This window comes from Zea mays, chromosome 1 (genome assembly GCF_902167145.1).
Source record: "Zea mays cultivar B73 chromosome 1, Zm-B73-REFERENCE-NAM-5.0, whole genome shotgun sequence".
NCBI lineage: Eukaryota > Viridiplantae > Streptophyta > Magnoliopsida > Poales > Poaceae > Zea > Zea mays.
In genome coordinates, this window is record NC_050096.1 from 116796751 (window position 1) to 116815948 (window position 19198).

Sequence of the window (19198 nt, forward strand, 5' to 3'; positions counted from 1 at the left end):
TAGATCATGGGTGTGTGGGAGTGGGGAGCGCGGGCGGCTGGGGCGCGCACGGGGGGAAGGGGCGACTGGGCTACGCGCTAGGGGCTGGGCTGGGCCACGCCACGCCAGGGCCAGGCCGTGCTGGGGCTGCTTCTCCTCTAATTGATCTCGTTTTCTTTCTAATTAAAATCACTCCTCGAATGGAAATCCTAAATTAAATGAATGCACGCCTAGGCACGACATCAGACAGAAATAAATATGCTCCGACATGATGCAACAACAATATCACCTTAGGGTTAATTTACTAGACTTACACATCGATATAAAACAAAATAATTCTTCACTCTTTAGGCGAAAGAAAAGGAAAGCATGGAAAAGAGAGGGTAACACCTAAATTTGGTGGGTATTAGAAAAGAAATTTTATACCCCAAATTCAGGGTGTTACAATATCAAAGAACGAGCTCATTACTAGAGCTATATGTTCTTTGTCCTCCTCCTCCTCACTCTCTGAAAGCGGCTTCAAGGGAACGACCTTTTGAGCTATCAGATCGATAGCATCCTCAATCTTTGCTCCTTCGATTCCTGCAGAAGGAATTTCCTCATGCATAGCCGACACCTCGACTTCGGGTGTAGCCTGTGAAAACATTAACACAGTAAGTATAACACAACAAGCTTGTAAGTAATGAATAGATTTCAGAAAACCCTTTGTACCAAAATCTCATCCGAAGCTTGACGAGTTGGTTCAGCCCGTATCTTTGGAGCTTTACTCCGCTTTGTAGTCACTTTCCTCTTCCTCTTCTTCGAATCCTAAACCATTTTGGGATATCAGGATAGAAGAAACCAATAGCACCGAAAACACGATTCAATCGATGTGTTTTTCGTGCCACAAAAGCCTGTTGCAGAGCCTTGGCCTTTGGTTTACTATAGTTACCAAGTATTTCATTGCACTTCACTTCAATATAATCTAACCATCCATCACTAGGCTGCCCAAACTCATCTTCAAACTTATACTTGTAGCTAAGTCTGATCAACCCAGGCTTTGAAGCATCTTTTTCGGACATCTTCGTCATCTCCCATTTAGCCGCTAGTGGCCATGTTTTAAATGCTAAAAACACCTAAACGAGTTCCTTTGATCCAATATGTGTACAAACAACATTGAAAGCAACTATAGCAACCTGAGCTTCGAAGTTGATATAACATGTTGGTTTTTTACATCCAAAACATGTGGAAATAGGAGTCTAGATAATTACTTTTATATCAGACCAATCATTCAAATTGTTCATCATGTAAAACCACTCCCTCACCCACTCGTTTGGCCATTTGCTTCGGTAGAAACCTTCGGCATCAAGCCCAACTGTAATACCCAATTCTTAGGCAATAAGAAAGTAGGGTTAAAATGTGTAGATAGGGGTGCTCATCCTTTATGATCATAAGCAAGGTAAAATAAATAAATGCATGGCATGATGGTGTTCTTTTGTAATAAGTGCATAATAATGGGAATCTGAAGATTTAAACCCAACCGGGATTCAAAATTCAAAAGGAAGAAATGGAAAGATAAAAGAGACTTAGAAATTAAATTATACTCGGTTTGTGTGTTGAACTTTTCTTTGGATTAAATGAATTAAATATATATACATATTCTCTAGGTAGGATGAGTTGAGGTTATCCTTTAGTCTCAAAGTTATGTAATTGTGTCTTTAAAACATGTGATTTAGATATATATATAGTCACGATACGATTTCTCATGCACAATAAAACAAGTGGGTTATTTCTTTCAATAACTAGGAAGTTTAAAATATTTAAATAAATGTTGTAGAAATAAATGAAATGTTTCTGCAAAAACATGTTGAAATCTAGGCCTGAAGTATTTTCGAAAATTGAAGTTTAAACTTGAGACAAATTCAACAAAAATCTGAAATGGGAAATAAATATAGAAACAATAAAGAAAAAGAGATGGAACAACCTCTACTTGGGCCAGTTTTTGCCTCGTCGCGGCCCAAGAAGATCCACCACCGCGCCAGCCCAGTTGCCAACTCTACGTCAGCGACTGGAGGGCCCACCTCGTCATTCTCACGCGCCTCCTCTCGTTTCATTGCCATGTGGGCCCTTCCACTGTTCCTCTTCTCCACCGGATCTAGGGCTGTTGCGCACCGAACGCCGTGAAATCCGCGCGGTGGCCAAATCCCCGCCTCTGTCGTGATTCCCCTTCGCTTATAAAACTACCCGAGCACCTGGGAACCCCCCTCCATCCTCCCGTGAGACGCCACTCCATACCACACCATCGCCGTGAGGAAGTCAGAAGCTGCTACACCACCACCTCTGCGCCGTCACCGTTTGGGCTCCGTGGTGAGCTTTGGGGAACATCTCCAGGCGCGTGGAAACTAAATACAGCGGCCTCTGGCACAGGGTCGATCCAAATCGTGGGGATTGCTTGCCGGTGATTGACAATGTTGCATCGTGTTGTGGGCGGGTCCATACTCGGCTCTAATTGAGGTATTTTTCTCCCCCATCTGTTTCGTCTGGTTCTCAGGAGGGTTTTGCACCTCGTCGCTTGCTTAGTCGGGCTCCGGGGCGTCGAAAGGACATTCGTCGGCGAGGAGTGCCGTCGCGGGCTTCTGCTCCGCCGTGCCTCGGCGGTAGGATTGGGGGTGGCGCTTGGATGCCGTCGGATCCTCGGTCGACGTCGCAGATTAGAGCCACCAGCGTACTGGTTCGCGGGGTGAACCTGAGTCGTTGATCTCCGTGTGTGCGATCGAGATAGCTTGGGTCGTGGATGCCTCGGGGCCATCAGATCTCAATCCAATGGCCTGTATCACGTATCAGTGCGTAAAAGTGGCGAACTAATCGGGACTGCATACGTGGGATCCAACGACAACGATGGCCTACGGGTTGATTTAAAATTGGGATCTAATCTGGCCCGCCAGGTTTCGATCGGGCGGCAGGCATGGGCCGATACCCCTCCGGCCGTGCAATCATTCAAATGAGCCCCTGTATTTATTAAAAATAAATCAGCCGTCCACCTTGATGAACACCTGAGTCTTAGGAATTTTTATGAAATAGACCCTGTGCTTCTCTGTTTTTGGCGCCTAGTTCAAAGCTGAGGGAAACTAGTTAATTAATTGTAGAAATTGATTTTTAATACAAAAATAAATCCAGAAACTTGTATAATTCATATTTAATTTATTTTAGCTCCAAATTGATCCATTCAAGTTGCAATAATTTTGTTTTAATATTGTTCATTATCTAGTACCTTTGTTTATCCATGAAACTTGAGTTAAAATTATTCACTTATATTACTCTATTCTAGGTACCTAATAACTTCGAAAAATCATAATTGATTCATTTTAACTCTGTTTGAATTCGTTCAAGTTGCGTTAGCTTCGTATAAATATTTACTATGCAGTAACAACATTAATTATACGATATCACATACTTCTATAATTAAGTAACTAATTGGATTAATCTATGTCTATTGGGATTAACTTTGTTATTATAGCATTATGGTCTTATGGTTATGATTTGACTAAAAGATGATCCTTAATCAAGTAATGACTTAGATTAGTGTTGAGTTAATTATTTATAGAATAGTCTCTCATATGATATATCCTAATCAATTTATAATATAGTTTAATATCTAAATCTCATAGATCTTCCATAAATCACAAGTCCTTAACCGTAACTCCGAATTTAGCGATTCTCGAACCCACGATCTCGAAGCAACGTGTAGATTATTATTTTATAGTTTGTTCTTGTGTTTGGTGTGATGTAAATTTTTTCTATACCATGTTTGTTTGTATAGCTACGACTAGCAATGAGGTCATGAGAATCTAAAGATCATCCTGGTACCTGAAATCTCAAGTCCCAGGCAAGTTGTGCCCTTGACCACTTTTATTTACCCAATAATGTTCCTTATAATCATTTTATCATGCATAGGCTTAATTTTGATCGAACCCAATAGGTCACTCTAGTTTGGTTATCTTTACACCTTGTTTACCCCTGAACTTTTGGGTAGTCTTTGCTATTGCTCTATATGGTTTTGGGTTTTATATTACATTATGTTCATGTTCCAATTATATTATTATTTTATTTATTGTTCATGCCAAGATCATTATTTTAATTGGAGCATGGAGCTTAACTTGAGAAACACGTGCCACCACAAGGGTGGAGTTGTACGCCCTTGGCTGGCTAACTAGGAAAGCTAGTGGAGGACTACATTACCCGATAGGGGCAAGGGCAGTAGGGGAGTAGGCGTGTAGGGAGGTTCTCGGGTTGATTTTGCTGTGATGGCGGTCAGATGGGGGATTCCTGCATTGCTCTTCCTAGAAACTGTAGCGGGTTTTCTGAAGCTAGTGGAACTTTGTAAAGGTCTCATAGTGGATCCCTAGCCATTCACCTCGGAAGTGTCTAAGGGCCTTGCAAACCCTGGCGACATGGGATACACGACTTGTGGGTATAGGGTACAACCTCAACAGAGTGTAAAACTGGTAAACTAGTCGTGCTCGCGGTTATGAGTAGCTCAGGGCTCTCGCATGATTAAATTATGGAACTAAATTTAATTTGTCATTTGCATTGCATGGGATTTATTATTAACTTTGTTATATTATTATTATGGTTTGGTATTTACTTACATCTAGTAATTGCTAATAAAATTTTGACCATCTTTAAAAGCAATGCTCAGCTTTAACCCTTCTCTTTAGTAAGCCTTACACTTCACATGAGCTCCCATTGTTGGTGAGTTCATGCACATTATTCCTGTAACACCACAAAAGCCATCAAATAAAGATAATGAATTTAGTTGTTATATTAATTAGCGTAATAATTTTTTTTAAGTGATTAATTATTTATTTGCATTTTTGGATCAGTTTTCTTTGCATGTGCTTGATTGATTATCGGATGATTGTTATTAACTTCCTTTTAAAAAGAAATCCTAGTAATTAGACAATAATTAAGAAATATAATAATTATTAGTCTAAAATCAAGTACTCCATTTATAAATATTTTTGGTAATTTTTTTTATGACTTTTAGAGTTCTTTAAAAATGAATTTCGGAATTGGAAAAAAAAAGAAAAAAAAACAAAAAAACTAACCTAAACCTAAGGCCCAGCTAGGGGCCCATTTTGGCGCCGCGCGCACCCCTGCTGGCTTCTCCAAGCCAGCCGCCGCCAGCCTTCTCCCTCCCCTATCTCTCTCTCCCCTCGCTTCTCTCTCTCGCTCGCGCAGGAGCTCCAAGCGCCGCGCCCTACGCATTCTGCGCGCGCCCCAAGACCCCAAGCCGGTCCCGCGAGCGAGCAGCCGCGGCACCGCGCGAAGCCGCCCAGCCGCGCGCACCCAGGCGCCTCTGCCGCGCGCGACCGACCGAGCGCGCCGCCTCTGCCGCGCGCGACCGACCGAGCGCGCCGCCTCTGCCGCGCGAGCCCGATGCCGTGATACCCGCGCGTCCGTTTCCGTTTCTTCGCGATTTATTGGAGCATCAAAACCTCCGTTTCTTTCTCCCCCCATTCCTCCCTTTCTCATTACGCAGGAAACGGTCACGTCGCCATTGATGGTACTTACGACGCCGTCGCGCCCTATCCTCTCCCCTTTCATTCGCGCCCCATTGAAGGCCAGCGTGGAAACGGCGCCATTGATGGCCGTTCATGGCGCCGGTTGCCGCGCCTCTCCCTCTCCCGGCGTCCTCCCTCTCTTCTCTCTATTTAAGGTAATACCGAGCGCCAGTTCCCGACCACTTTGAGCTCGCGCCCACGCATTTCATTCCTCTGTTGGTCGTCCATCGTCGTTGTGGAGCTCGCCGCAGTGAAGCTCGACACCGCCGGAGACCTCGACGTCGTTCCCCGTCCTCCCCTTGAGCGCCGTCGACCTTTCCCCGCGTCGGCGACCTCCTCTGCTGCCTTGGCCGAGCCCTGCCCGACGAACTCGACCGCGGCTGACCCCTGCCGGTCCTCTGCTCGTCGTCGCCTCTGTTCCTTGTCGCCGGCAAGCAGCTCGTCGTGACGCCCGTGGCCGCCTCGACGTCATCCCCTGCTCCGTTCGACGACCCGAGGCCGTCCCTGCCTCCCCTGGGCCTTCGTGCTCGTGCTGTGCCGTGTCACGCGCCAAAGCCGTCTGGTTGTCCCTTCTTCGTGCCCAAAGCCCCACGGTCGTGGCTCCCTGCTTCTCTGGTATGTGCATTCCAGTGGTAGAAGAAGGCGATCTTCTAGTCTACCCCCTGAAGTATAAGTTGAATAAGATATCTAACCCCTGCAGCGATTCATTATTTTTTAAAATTTGTATATTTTGGAATCCAAATCATGTGTATGTGGAACGATTAACTTCATGTGTATGTGATAAGATATTTTAGTTAGTGTCTCTGCTGTCTTTCGAGTTTGTGCATTTTAATTTGGTTATACCCATTGAGAATTAATTTAATTATGGTTTGTTGGAGTAGAGGACTAAGGAATAGGTAGACTACATATTAGTAACAAAAAGCGCTAGATAAATAAGTATGCGTTCACCATTGCTTACATTATGATTCTGACTTACAGACAAGACTCGCACGCTCATGCGCAATATAATTATATTGGTTATTCGCTAAGAAATAGTAAATATTTTATTGACGTTGAAACAATATAGGCCAACGTAATCTAAATAGTAGAGATAAAATTTGTAGTTTAATTTAGTTCTTTAATACTATGGTTATGTGATTTATAAATAATATTTTAACAATTGATATAATTTCCTTTTAGAAAGAAAGACTAAAACTAGAATGTGACCCGTGTTTTACGATAGAGATAATTATTTAGTAAATAAACTAGATTCCCTAGAATTTGGGTTAAAGTTGTATCTATGATTTTAAATGAATTTATATAGTATGCATATCCATAGTCGAATTGTCATACAAGTTTTCTAGTAAGATAATGAAACAAAGTAGTTAGTCATAGCAAATAAATTGATCGTTGATATGGTTAAGATTTATAGGGTAGATACAAATCATGTTTTGCATTCCTTCTTATAAATGTGATTTGTTTAAATGTATGTTTTATTGTATGATGTATGCTTCACCTATGTAATGGTGTATGTTTATTTATTGGTGAATGTTTTCTTTTGTATGTACGATGTGCGACGCTATTAGAAACTGATTGTGTGGTAGAGGACCCAAATACGTTTGAAGACGACACGCAGGACGATTTTGTGCAAGGCAAGTGGATTCTCCCTCTGCATATTCTGTTTGTACCTACTCATTGCATATAACAATGTTTACTTTTCGATATATTGCATAATTTGATGGGCTTACCTAATTAAGGATTTCCTAGATTTACTACCTGTATTCCTTGTTTAACCTGGGAAAATAATTAAGCTGTGCAAGATTCATGCTACCGCTCAACTTAATGATTTTTAATGTCACTCTTGAATTGGTTTTAATGTTCCAAAAATGTTAATTTGCAATTATGACATTAACCCGATGGTTAAAGATAACTTTATTACAAATTAATTGGAACATGGAGTGACCACCCAGGATAACAGTGCAACCACGAGTGCTATCATGGCTCTGGCTTTGGTAAATAGCTCTATATGCTTAGTGCCTAGCAACCTTACCTGAAAGATGGGCAAGAGGGGGAGCGGTAGGTGCTGGCAGCCCACGTTAACATGGGGTCGTATTCTTGGCTAAGGTACTTCACCCAGGGGGCCACCACCATCGTCTTAGAAACCTTAGCGGGTTGCTTCGTATTAAGTGTATTTTGTGAAAACCTCATAATGGATCCCTAGCCATTCACCTCGGCAGTGTCTAAGGGTCCGATCAACCCGGGCTAGATGGGATACATGGCTTGTGGGTAAAGTTGTACCACCTCTGCAGAGTGTAAAACTGATATATCAGCCGTGCTCCCGGTTATGAGCGACCTGGACTCCTCACATGATAATTGAACTTAAAGATGGACATAAATTGAGATCCGATGATCTGCCAGTAATTTGCTTAAGTGGTTTCACTTAAGTGTTTTTGTTATATTCATATTCCTTTGTTTAATTGGGATATTTGGGATTCACTATTATTAGTAAGACAGGTGTTGATAATAAAATGTTGACCAACTAAAATGCTTACTGCTCAGACTTAGCCTCACCTTGTTATACCTGCATTAGTTTTTCCCCCACTTGCTGAGCCCCGACCATAAGTGAGCTCACCCTTGCTTAATTTTGATCAGAGGGTGATGCTGGAGACTTTGATGGAGATTTTATCGACGACGATGAATTCTAAGTCTAACGATGCGCCGGTCAACTTCCTGTGGAAGATTGCCCAGTTGTTTATTTTCCGCTCTACTTTGATGTGATACTTGTTTAAGACACAATGTCTCAGATGATGTAATAAAGTTTTATACTCTCTTTACGTCTTTATTGCATTGTCTTTTGATATATTACACTTGTGACGTCAACATATGTGTGGAAATGGATCCTGGCACACATATGGTATGCGCTCGGTTCTACCCCCTGGAACCGGGTGTGACAGAAGTGGTATCAAAGCTATGCTGACCCTAGGTCGTTAGATTAGTTAGAAATGGAAAGCCTAGTTGTTCAAAACTTGCTAATTTCATTCCTATAAATTCCTTTATCAGTCTTACCTCTTTGAAATTCAACTGAGTTAACACTTCTATTGTAGATGGTTCGCACCCTCCAAACTACCCGCGTCAACACCAGCTACGCCCCTCAGCCCCGGCAGGTCCCGGTGTACCCAGTGGTAGTCGAAGAAGTTCCAGCGAATCTCCCTCCCGTCCAAGTGGAGAATATAATCAACCTGGAGGACAGCTCGGAGGAGCAGCTGCCGACCCCCACCCCGTTGGCCGAGTCCCTGGCCTTCGCAGCTGGGTCAGCGACGTCAGCACCAGCCTTCCAAGCACCTGCACCTGGAGGCGACGATCCCGACGACTCCGGAGACGGCGATGACGAGGATGACGACGACGACGACGATGGAGAGGATGAGCACGTCAACCAGGAAGCTTACTACGCCCAGCAGGACCACTTCATGGGGATTGGTCCAGTTGTCGAACATTATACATCAATGTTCGAGACAGGACACTTCCCCAACCTGCTGCAGGCAGTGCTGCACGAGCTAGGAGCCTACGCCCGCCCCCTGTACGAGACGAGGCGAGTGAGCGAGCCTCCCCGGGCTTGCTATTACATCACTCGCATCCATGTCAGGGTAATGGATGCAGGTGACAGGGGATTCAGGACTCTGTCTGCTCACGAGTCCCTGATACCGCTGTCCACCTACGCTGCCTCGGTCAGCGATGCTGCCCGTCGGACCCTGTGGTCGCTCAGCCACACCTACCGGCAGCAGCTGCAGAACACGAGGTTCAGGCACCTTCCTCAGCGCCTGCGTGGAGAGAGCCAGACCAACATTGTCCCAGGTGAACCTGGTGAGGATCGCCTCAACACCCTAGCTGGTGTAGTGGCCGGTCTCAACACCGACCTGGACAGTGCCACTCTGGACCTCTACAGTGTGCACTTGGAGCTGGAGAATGCCCACGCCAGGATTGCAGCCCTGGAAGCCCAACTGCAAGGACTGAATCCGCCAGAAGCTCAGGTCCCCGCCGTGGCGCTGTCTCCTCCCCGCAAGAGGATGCGCTATGGAGAGCCCGGATCAGTCACTAGGCTGCTTTAGGAGTTTTTGAGTCATGATGTAATAAGATATACTTCGCGTTAGACGATGATACTCTCTTTATGTTATCATATTAATAAATATCAACCATGTGATGGTGATTGATTGAAATGTTTGATTTGGATCTTTGTTTGAGTGCAATGGTCTTATGGAATGATGGCCATAAGAACATATAAAATTTTAAAACTTAAGTCATTTCCTCTCTAGAATCTTTTCTACTCTTCTCTTCTCTAAGATGTTCACTTTCTAACCAATCAGATGGTGAACCAACGTCAAGGACCTAACAACCGGAACCATCGTGGACAACAAGCACCACCACCACCGCCACCACCAAATCCCAATATGGAGCAGTTCATCGCCGCCCAAATGCAGATTCTGCAAGGACTCACTGCTGCGGTTCAACAATTACAACAGAACCAACAAAATCAGCAACCCCAGCAACAGCAGTATGCGCCCCCGGCCAGAGATAAGCACCGGGACTTCATGAGTCATCACCCGCCAACATTTTCTCATGCGGTTGATCCCCTGGATGCCGATGACTGGCTCAAAGTCATTGGGAAGAAGCTGGACATCACTCAGTGCAACGACCGGGAGAAGGTCTTGTACGCCTCGGGAAGACTCGAGGGAGCTGCGTCCGATTGGTGGGATGCCTTCACAGCGGCACATCCCAACGCAGATACCATAACCTGGCAGGAGTTCCAAGAGAACTTCCGCGCTCATCACATCCCCTCTGGAATTATGAAGCTGAAGAAGAAGGAGTTCCTTTCCCTTACTCAAGGGAATATGTCTGTCAGTGAGTATCGTGATCGCTTCACTCAGCTTTCACGTTATGCCCCTGAGGAAGTGGACACCGATGAGAAGCGCCAAGAGCGTTTCCTGGAAGGACTAATTGGACCTCTGAACTACCAACTTCAGAGTCACACTTTTCCCAACTTCCAGACACTCCTGAACAAGACAATTGGCCTTGAGAGTAAAAGGAAGGAATTATCTGACCATAAAAGGAAGTTTCAAGGTCAGTCAAGCAGGAACACTCGTCCGAATAATGCTCAAGGTTCGCAGTTCCGCTCTGGAAATCAGGGTGGAAATAATTATCAAGTGCAACGCTCTGGACGGCAAAGCCAGAGAAGTAACCAAAACCAGAACCAGCAAAGAAGCAACTCCCAGACCAACAAGAGGTCTGGTGGAAATTCACAGAACCGTCAAGGTGGCACCAACAACACGGAGGCCAGAAACAACGCACCTGTCCAACCCAATGGATGTTTCAAGTGCGGTGAGCTAGGCCACTATGCCAACAATTGCCCAAGGCGTAACCAGCAAACACCCCAAAGGAGTAATACTCAGAGGAATGACCAGAACACCCCCGCTCGTGGATCGGCTCAAAGCAAGACACCACAGAACCAGAGCCGAGGAAGGGTCAATCACGTCACCGCGGAATCAGTGCCTGAGGATGCCGACATAGTGTATGGTATGTTCCTTGTTAACTCCATACCTGCATCAGTTTTATTTGACTCTGGAGCATCGCATTCATTTATAACTGAGTCATTTGTGGAAAAGCATAACATACCTAAGTACCCTCTGAAGAGGATATTACACATTAGTTCACCAGGAGGTGACATGAAGGCCACACACTCATGCCCTCATGTTAATATCAAGATTCAAGGAATAGATTTTTCAGTCAACCCAGTGGTCCTAGGATCCAACGGTATTGATGTGATTCTTGGATGCAACTGGTTGAAAAGTTGTGATGGAGTGATACAATGTGCCAATGGAACAATTATGTTGACAAGTCCTCAAGGTGAAAGAATCCAAGTTAACATAGACAAGTCAACAGATGAAAAAGGGAAGACAGTGATCAATCACTTGGAAGAAAAGCCCTTGGAAAATATCAAAGTAGTGTGCGAATACCCAGACGTATTTCCGGAGGAATTGCCAGGTATGCCACCTGACCGTGATATAGAGTTTTCTATTGAATTATTACCCGGAACCGCACCTATCTCGAAAAGACCATATAGAATGGATGTTAAAGATTTAGTAGAATTGAAGAAACAAATAGAAGAATTACTAGAAAAAGGTTTCATTCGCCCAAGTTCATCCCCTTGGGGAGCCCCAGTGCTATTTGTGAACAAGAAGGATGGTTCGAGGAGAATGTGCGTTGATTATAGAAGTTTGAATGAAGTAACCATCAAGAATAAATACCCGCTGCCTCGGATTGAAGATTTATTCGATCAAATGAAGGGAGCTAAGATATTCTCGAAGATAGATCTGAGATCGGGATATCATCAGTTAAAGATTCGAGCAGAAGATATACCGAAGACAGCCTTCACGACGAGATATGGATTATATGAGTTTTTGGTCATGTCGTTTGGACTGACTAATGCACCAGCATACTTTATGAACTTGATGAATAAAGTATTCATGGAATATCTGGATCAGTTTGTGGTCGTATTCATTGACGACATACTGATATATTCTCCGAATGAAGAAGCACACGAAGATCATCTAAGGCTAGTCCTACAAAAGCTTCGTGACAACCAACTGTACGCAAAACTCTCGAAGTGTGATTTTTGGTTGAAAGAAGTTGCTTTCTTAGGACATATCGTTACTGATGGTGGAATTAAAGTGGACCCAGGAAAGATAAGTGAGATACTAGATTGGAAGCAACCAAAGGATGCGTCCAAGATCAGAAGTTTTCTTGGATTGGCGGGATACTATAGAAGATTTATTGAAGGTTTTTCCAAGTTAGTAAAACCACTTACTTCTCTACTGGAGAAAGGCAAAGAGTTCAAATGGGATGAAGCTTGCCAGAATTGTTTTGAAGAACTCAAGAAGAGGTTAACCACTGCACCAATACTGGTAATGCCAGACATCCACAAGGGATTTGATGTGTATTGCGATGCGTCACACCTTGGACTTGGATGTGTGCTAATGCAAGAAGGAAAGGTGATTGCTTATGCTTCAAGACAGTTGAGGAAACATGAGAAGAATTATCCTACGCATGATTTGGAACTAGCTGCCGTAGTGCATGCCTTGAAGATTTGGAGGCACTATATGATTGGAAACAAGTGCAAAATCTTCACGGATCATAAAAGCTTGAAATATATATTCACTCAGAAAGAACTCAACCTCAGACAGAGAAGATGGCTTGAGTTGATTAAAGATTATGATTTGGAAATACAATATCACCCCGGAAAAGCAAATGTAGTAGCTGATGCTTTGAGCCGTAAGGGTCAAGTGAACAACATTACTACTCATTTGATGTCACAAGAATTGTGCTGGGAAATGGAACAACTCAACCTTGGATTTCTCAATAATGTAGAGGCAACGGTGATGGAAGTTGAATCTACTTTGGAAGAAGAGATTCGTAAAGGACAAGAGTCTGATGAGAAAATTAAGGAAATTAAAACTTTGATTAGTTTGGGTAACGCCCCAGATTTCACAGAAGATGAACAAGGCACAATATGGTTTAAGAAGAGAATCTGTGTACCAGAAATCGAGCACTTACGCCAACTTATTTTGAGAGAAGCTCATGATTCAGCTTATTCTATTCACCCTGGAAGCACAAAGATGTACCAGGATCTTAAGGAAAAGTATTGGTGGTATGGTTTGAAAAGAGATGTTGCTACTCATGTTGCACTATGTGACGTGTGTCTGCGAGTTAAAGCTGAACACCAAAGACCAGCAGGATTGCTACAACCTCTCAAGGTACCGGAGTGGAAATGGGAAGAAATCAGTATGGATTTCATAGTTGGACTACCCCGTACTCGAGATGGCTATGACTCAATATGGGTCATAGTAGACAGGTTAACTAAAGTAGCACACTTTATACCTGTGAAGACAACCTACTCAGGAGCCCAGTTAGCAGAGTTGTACATGTCGAGGATTGTTTGTCTGCATGGAGTACCAAAGAAGATCGTATCAGATCGAGGAACCCAGTTTACCTCGCGCTTTTGGAAAAGACTACATGAGTCCATGGATACCAAGCTAAACTTTAGTTCAGCTTATCATCCTCAAACGGATGGGCAAACGGAAAGAACAAACCAAGTGTTGGAAGATATGCTAAGAGCTTGCGCTCTAAAGCATGGTAGAAGCTGGGATAAAAGTTTGCCTTATGCAGAATTTTCGTATAACAACAGTTATCAGGCAAGTCTAAAAATGGCACCATTTGAAGCACTCTACGGACGAAAGTGTAGAACACCGCTTTATTGGAATCAGACTGGAGAAAGTCAAGTATTTGGTCCAGAAATTCTCCAAGAGGCGGAAAAGCAAGTGCAAATTATCAGAGAAAATTTGAAGACAGCACAGTCAAGACAGAAGAGCAGTGCTGATAATAGAAGAAGAGAGTTGATGTTTGAAGTAGGAGACTTTGTCTACCTTAAAGTTTCACCGATGAGAGGAATGAAAAGGTTTAAGGTTAAAGGAAAATTATCACCTCGCTATATTGGCCCATTCAAGATTTTGGAAAGAAAAGGCGAAGTAGCCTACCAGTTAGAGCTACCCGATAGATTATCTGATGTGCATGACGTATTTCACGTATCACAACTCAAGAAGTGCTTAAGAGTACCAGAAGAACAGTTACCCATGGAAGAACTGAATGTTAATGAGGATTTGACTTATTCGGAGTACCCGATCAGAATTTTGGAAACATCTCGCAGAATTACACGGAGTAAAGTCATTAACATGTGCAAAGTTCAGTGGAGTCATCATTCGGAAGATGAGGCCACTTGGGAAAGAGAAGATGAACTCAAAGCAGAATTCCCTCAGCTATTCTCGGAAGTTTCTTAATCTCGAGGACGAGATTCTTTTTAAGAGGGGTAGGTTTGTAACACCACAAAAGCCATCAAATAAAGATAATGAATTTAGTTGTTATATTAATTAGCTTAATAATTTTTTTTAAGTGATTAATTATTTATTTGCATTTTTGGATCAGTTTTCTTTGCATGTGCTTGATTGATTATCGGATGATTGTTATTAACTTCCTTTTAAAAAGAAATCCTAGTAATTAGACAATAATTAAGAAATATAATAATTATTAGTCTAAAATCAAGTACTCCATTTATAAATATTTTTGGTAATTTTTTTTATGACTTTTAGAGTTCTTTAAAAATGAATTTCGGAATTGGAAAAAAAAAGAAAAAAAAACAAAAAAACTAACCTTAACCAAAGGCCCAGCTAGGGGCCCATTTTGGCGCCGCGCGCACCCCTGCTGGCTTCTCCAAGCCAGCCGCCGCCAGCCTTCTCCCTCCCCTATCTCTCTCTCCCCTCGCTTCTCTCTCTCGCTCGCGCAGGAGCTCCAAGCGCCGCGCCCTACGCATTCTGCGCGCGCCCCAAGACCCCAAGTCGGTCCCGCGAGTGAGCAGCCGCGGCACCGCGCGAAGCCGCCCAGCCGCGCGCACCCAGGCGCCTCTGCCGCGCGCGACCGACCGAGCGCGCCGCCTCTGCCGCGCGCGACCGACCGAGCGCGCCGCCTCTGCCGCGCGAGCCCGATGCCGTGATACCCGCGCGTCCGTTTCCGTTTCTTCGCGATTTATTGGAGCATCAAAACCTCCGTTTCTTTCTCCCCCCATTCCTCCCTTTCTCATTACGCAGGAAACGGTCACGTCGCCATTGATGGTACTTACGACGCCGTCGCGCCCTATCCTCTCCCCTTTCATTCGCGCCCCATTGAAGGCCAGCGTGGAAACGGCGCCATTGATGGCCGTTCATGGCGCCGGTTGCCGCGCCTCTCCCTCTCCCGGCATCCTCCCTCTCTTCTCTCTATTTAAGGTAATACCGAGCGCCAGTTCCCGACCACTTTGAGCTCGCGCCCACGCATTTCATTCCTCTGTTGGTCGTCCATCGTCGTTGTGGAGCTCGCCGCAGTGAAGCTCGACACCGCCGGAGACCTCGACGTCGTTCCCCGTCCTCCCCTTGAGCGCCGTCGACCTTTCCCCGCGTCGGCGACCTCCTCTGCTGCCTTGGCCGAGCCCTGCCCGACGAACTCGACCGCGGCTGACCCCTGCCGGTCCTCTGCTCGTCGTCGCCTCTGTTCCTTGTCGCCGGCAAGCAGCTCGTCGTGACGCCCGTGGCCGCCTCGACGTCATCCCCTGCTCCGTTCGACGACCCGAGGCCGTCCCTGCCTCCCCTGGGCCTTCGTGCTCGTGTTGTGCCGTGTCACGCGCCAAAGCCGTCTGGTTGTCCCTTCTTCGTGCCCAAAGCCCCACGGTCGTGGCTCCCTGCTTCTCTGGTATGTGCATTCCAGTGGTAGAAGAAGGCGATCTTCTAGTCTACCCCCTGAAGTATAAGTTGAATAAGATATCTAACCCCTGCAGCGATTCATTATTTTTTAAAATTTGTATATTTTGGAATCCAAATCATGTGTATGTGGAACGATTAACTTCATGTGTATGTGATAAGATATTTTAGTTAGTGTCTCTGCTGTCTTTCGAGTTTGTGCATTTTAATTTGGTTATACCCATTGAGAATTAATTTAATTATGGTTTGTTGGAGTAGAGGACTAAGGAATAAGTAGACTACATATTAGTAACAAAAAGCGCTAGATAAATAAGTATGCGTTCACCGTTGCTTACATTATGATTCTGACTTATAGACAAGACTCGCACGCTCATGCGCAATATAATTATATTGGTTATTCGCTAAGAAATAGTAAATATTTTATTGACGTTGAAACAATATAGGCCAACGTAATCTAAATAGTAGAGATAAAATTTGTAGTTTAATTTAGTTCTTTAATACTATGGTTATGTGATTTATAAATAATATTTTAACAATTGATATAATTTCCTTTTAGAAAGAAAGACTAAAACTAGAATGTGACCCGTGTTTTACGATAGAGATAATTATTTAGTAAATAAACTAGATTCCCTAGAATTTGGGTTAAAGTTGTATCTATGATTTTAAATGAATTTATATAGTATGCATATCCATAGTCGAATTGTCATACAAGTTTTCTAGTAAGATAATGAAACAAAGTAGTTAGTCATAGCAAATAAATTGATCGTTGATATGGTTAAGATTTATAGGGTAGATACAAATCATGTTTTGCATTCCTTCTTATAAATGTGATTTGTTTAAATGTATGTTTTATTGTATGATGTATGCTTCACCTATGTAATGGTGTATGTTTATTTATTGGTGAATGTTTTCTTTTGTATGTACGATGTGCGACGCTATTAGAAACTGATTGTGTGGTAGAGGACCCAAATACGTTTGAAGACGACACGCAGGACGATTTTGTGCAAGGCAAGTGGATTCTCCCTCTGCATATTCTGTTTGTACCTACTCATTGCATATAACAATGTTTACTTTTCGATATATTGCATAATTTGATGGGCTTACCTAATTAAGGATTTCCTAGATTTACTACCTGTATTCCTTGTTTAACCTGGGAAAATAATTAAGCTGTGCAAGATTCATGCTACCGCTCAACTTAATGATTTTTAATGTCACTCTTGAATTGGTTTTAATGTTCCAAAAATGTTAATTTGCAATTATGACATTAACCCGATGGTTAAAGATAACTTTATTACAAATTAATTGGAACATGGAGTGACCACCCAGGATAACAGTGCAACCACGAGTGCTATCATGGCTCTGGCTTTGGTAAATAGCTCTATATGCTTAGTGCCTAGCAACCTTACCTGAAAGATGGGCAAGAGGGGGAGCGGTAGGTGCTGGCAGCCCACGTTAACATGGGGTCGTATTCTTGGCTAAGGTACTTCACCCAGGGGGCCACCACCATCGTCTTAGAAACCTTAGCGGGTTGCTTCGTATTAAGTGTATTTTGTGAAAACCTCATAATGGATCCCTAGCCATTCACCTCGGCAGTGTCTAAGGGTCCGATCAACCCGGGCTAGATGGGATACATGGCTTGTGGGTAAAGTTGTACCACCTCTGCAGAGTGTAAAACTGATATATCAGCCGTGCTCCCGGTTATGAGCGACCTGGACTCCTCACATGATAATTGAACTTAAAGATGGACATAAATTGAGATCCGATGATCTGCCAGTAATTTGCTTAAGTGGTTTCACTTAAGTGTTTTTGTTATATTCATATTCCTTTGTTTAATTGGGATATTTGGGATTCACTATTATTAGTAAGACAGGTGTTGATAATAAAATGTTGACCAACTAAAATGCTTACTGCTCAGACTTAGCCTCACCTTGTTATACCTGCATTAGTTTTTCCCCCACTTGCTGAGCCCCGACCATAAGTGAGCTCACCCTTGCTTAATTTTGATCAGAGGGTGATGCTGGAGACTTTGATGGAGATTTTATCGACGACGATGAATTCTAAGTCTAACGATGCGCCGGTCAACTTCCTGTGGAAGATTGCCCAGTTGTTTATTTTCCGCTCTACTTTGATGTGATACTTGTTTAAGACACAATGTCTCAGATGATGTAATAAAGTTTTATACTCTCTTTACGTCTTTATTGCATTGTCTTTTGATATATTACACTTGTGACGTCAACATATGTGTGGAAATGGATCCTGGCACACATATGGTATGCGCTCGGTTCTACCCCCTGGAACCGGGTGTGACAATTCCCCACAACTTGTTGAGCTATGAACGTATGTGAGCTCACCCTTGTTGTCTCACACCCCCCATAGGTCAAGAATAGGTACCACAGGATGAGGCGCAGGGAGGATGCTGCGATGTGTTCGTGAGATGTCTAGGTCGTCATCTCCCAGTCAACTTTGGGTTGTTGGATCGTTCTCCTTATGATGTAATTATTTATTTATTTTGTACAGAACTCATATTATATAGTAAAGATGTCACATTCGTTCCTGCAGCATGATTCATCATATGTGTGAGACTTGGTCCCAGCACACCTGGTGATTATGTTCGCGTCCGGGTCTTGGTGTCCCTAAAACCCGGGTGTGACAGAAGTGGTATTGGAGGAATGTTGACTGTAGGATAAAACCTAGATAGAACTGGACAACCATTGTCTACTTACCTTTGCTACTCTGATTCTTTTCTAAACTTTTCTTAATCCTTTCTCATCTATTTTCGCTTTACTATTATTATTCTTACCTTTTCCTTCTAAAGAAAAATGTGGATTTCACACTTTGACTATACCTAAAGTGACTTTTAGGAATAGGAAACCTAATCTTAGTAACCAAATCAAAACTATTTTTAAATGTGCATATGCTTGAGTGTTTGTTCTTATGATAACTGCTTGATTCGATTCTTTGATTGAGTGTGATGAGTTGTGGAGTAATGTCCACAATTACATCTGCATATACATATAGGCATAAATATAAATAAATAAAATTCATTAGATAACTAAACAACCTAGATTATCCTCCATTAAAGTGTATCTATTTTAAATAGATCCATCTTATCTTAAAAGACTCTCTCTTATCTTAATGGATTAATCTTATCTTGAAGGAATCATCTTATCCTAACCACTTTACTTATCTCATCCTAAAGTAACAACCAGGATCTAATCCAAAATAATGAGATCTTATCTAGTCTAATCTAGTCACACAAATATAACTTAGATCTGATCTAATGTGATAGATTAATCTAACCTAACGAAGGCTAACTTTAGGTTGAGCTAATCTAATGTGAGTTACTTAAACAAGTTAGTTAAT

At 43.2% G+C, this 19198-nt stretch overlaps 1 protein-coding gene across 1 annotated transcript; it reads left to right on the forward strand.

The window, feature by feature from the left end:
• The first annotated feature begins 5615 nt into the window (after positions 1–5615).
• On the forward strand, positions 5616–16985 carry LOC109941373 (uncharacterized). Its single transcript, XM_020542154.1, has 4 exons — positions 5616–5677; positions 5779–6137; positions 7088–7153; positions 16778–16985. The coding sequence occupies exons 1-4, from the start codon at positions 5616–5618 to the stop codon at positions 16894–16896; spliced, it is 606 nt and encodes a 201-aa protein (XP_020397743.1). The 3' UTR covers positions 16897–16985.
• Positions 16986–19198: the final 2213 nt, after the last annotated feature.